The sequence below is a fragment of the Nicotiana attenuata genome, unplaced genomic scaffold (genome assembly GCF_001879085.1).
Source record: "Nicotiana attenuata strain UT unplaced genomic scaffold, NIATTr2, whole genome shotgun sequence".
In the NCBI taxonomy this organism is placed as follows: Eukaryota; Viridiplantae; Streptophyta; class Magnoliopsida; order Solanales; family Solanaceae; genus Nicotiana; species Nicotiana attenuata.
In genome coordinates, this window is record NW_017677493.1 from 16,066 (window position 1) to 18,580 (window position 2,515).

Below are 2,515 nucleotides of genomic sequence, written 5' to 3' on the forward strand. Positions count from 1 at the left end.
CACAAAGTGGATTGTGGTAAAGGTACCACAAGTTAGTTGAGTAAATCCTTTGCAATAGGAAGTATTGTAACGTGGCTTGTAATAGGTAAGATTACAAGTTAGTAAAGTTAAAAGCCTACAGGTGTAGGTCGTAGTTTTTTTATCCCCTTGTGCGGGATTTTTCCACGTAAAAATCCTCTGCCTCATTTACTTACCGCTTTACTAAGTGCTCTCAGCAAAAACTTGTAGAGAACCAGGTACTCTACGTTTTGGTGGACCCATACAAATTAACAATTGGTATAGGAGCGGGTTCCTCCTATCAGGTTAACACCTAGAAAGGATCCTTTTGACGACTCCACTAAATTTTGAAGAAGGTCATTCCATATACCACCCAACCAAGTTTGATGGAAAATGCTATTGGTNAAACGGCTTTTACAAAGAAAGCCAACAATACTAAGAACTTTTTGACCCTTTACCACAGATACGATGGACCTCAGTGACTAAAGAATTTAATTACATTGTGTCTTACGGCTTTACATTTTTAATTATAGTAGATTTGGATTTTGCATAAGAATACTAATTTTTCGCCCTATCCCTAGTCATAAGGGTGAAGATATGGCGATTGTTATCTCTAAGTGCTTACTTGATTGGGGTTTTGACAAGGTGTTCACCGGTACTGTTGATAATGCAAGTTCAAATGATGTAACTGTGAAAGAATTGTCTAAACGGTTAAGTAATTGGGGAACTAACATGATGGATGGTAATCACCTTCATGTAAGATGTATGGCTCATATAATTAATCTTATTGTACAAGATGGTCTGAAAGAAATCGGTAATTCTATCAAACGTGTTAGACAAGCCATGAAATATATTAGACAATCTCCTGCCGGGATTAAGAAGTTTAAGGACTGTTGTGAAATGTCAAACATAACATGTAAGAAAACCTTATGTTTGGATGTTTCTACAAGATGGAATTCTACTTACTTGATGTTATATACTACACAAATATTTCAGCATGCATTTGAGAGGTATAAGCTCGTTGATCATGGATTAGTTAATTATCTTGTTACCCATGTTTGTGAAGATGGAAATTGTGCAGGTTCGCTTGTGAGTGATGATTGGAATAATGTAAGGAACTTAGTTAAGTTTCTTGAAACTTTTTATGAGCTTACTTTGAAAGTCTCGGGTTCACTTTATGTCACCTCTAATGTTCACTTTTCTGAAATTTCCGAGCATTCTTGTATGTTGAAAGGGTTGGTAGCAAGTGAGGATCTTGAGTTGCAATCAATGGCAGTGCGAATAAAAGAAAAATTTGACAAATATTGGGGTGAACCAGAAAAAATGAATAAAATAATTTTTATTGCATGTGTTTTGGATCCTCGTAACAAGACTGGGTTCGTTGAATTTGCACTTGAGGAGATGTTTGGTAAAGAAAAAGGGGGAGAAATTGGAAAAGATGTGATAAAGAATATGAATACTCTATATAAAGAGTATATAAAGAAAAATGCAAATGGGTCTCAGCTTCCGTCACCTTCATCTGACTCATCTAATACGTCCAGTGTGAGTAGTATTCTTACTAAAGGAGTATTGAGACTACAATACAAGAAACGCTTAGAAGAGAATGAAAGTTCAGGTGTAAATCTGAGTTAGACAAGTATCTTAGTGAAGGAACTGAGGTTGATAGCGGGGATTTTAATGTCTTACATTGGTGGAAGGTTAATGCACCCAGATTTTCTGTTCTTGCTGAGATGGCTCGCGATGTCTTAGCGGCTCCCATTTCTAGCGTAGCATCAGAATGTGCATTTAGCACTAGAGGTCGCATTCTTGATTCATTTCGGAGTTCATTGACCCCTAGATTGGTGCAAGCTCTTATTTGTGTTCAAGATTGGCTTCGAAGTGAAACTCTTCCTATTAACATCGAGGAAGACTTGGATTATCTAGAGCAGATTGAGAAGGGTGAGAAAATAACAGTTATGTGCTTTTTCTTGTAAATAATTTGTTTGTTATACTATATGAGACATCTTCTTAATTTCTATTTAGACTTAGCCAACAGTGGGAGGGAATCTTGCATTATAGACATATAATTCCTAATTGCAGCTTATCTGGTAAGCCAAAGTTTTTACATGCTTTACGATTTGTCTTTAACTTCTATTTTAAAGGTTGTATTTGAATTATCAGTGAAACTTTTTATGTTCATTAGGTTTAATCATGCCTCGACTTCAAGGTCCTAAAGTTCGATCACCTGTTTGGAATCACTATGAAAAGTTTGAAGAAACTGATGATGGATGGTGCAAACTGAGATGCATTCATTGTGGTTGTGTTTTTCGTAACCATGCGAGGGGTTGTGGAGCGAAATCCTTAATTAAACATCTTAGTTGCTGTTTGAATCGCATTGAGTCTATTAGGATTGAGTAATGGTTGACTTGATTATGAACTAGTACTAGTATGATCTATTTGGACATGGTTTTACAATGTGTAGACTTGTTAATTTTCAAGATGAGTACTTTTTAATTTCTTTTGTTGTCACTGCCAGAAA

At 36.0% G+C, this 2,515-nt stretch overlaps 1 protein-coding gene across 1 annotated transcript; it reads left to right on the forward strand.

The window, feature by feature from the left end:
* Positions 1-594: 594 nt before the first annotated feature.
* Positions 595-1,629, forward strand: LOC109221424 (zinc finger BED domain-containing protein RICESLEEPER 2-like). The gene has a single exon (XM_019385913.1). The coding sequence runs from the start codon at positions 595-597 to the stop codon at positions 1,627-1,629; it is 1,035 nt and encodes a 344-aa protein (XP_019241458.1).
* The last annotated feature ends 886 nt before the right edge of the window (positions 1,630-2,515 follow it).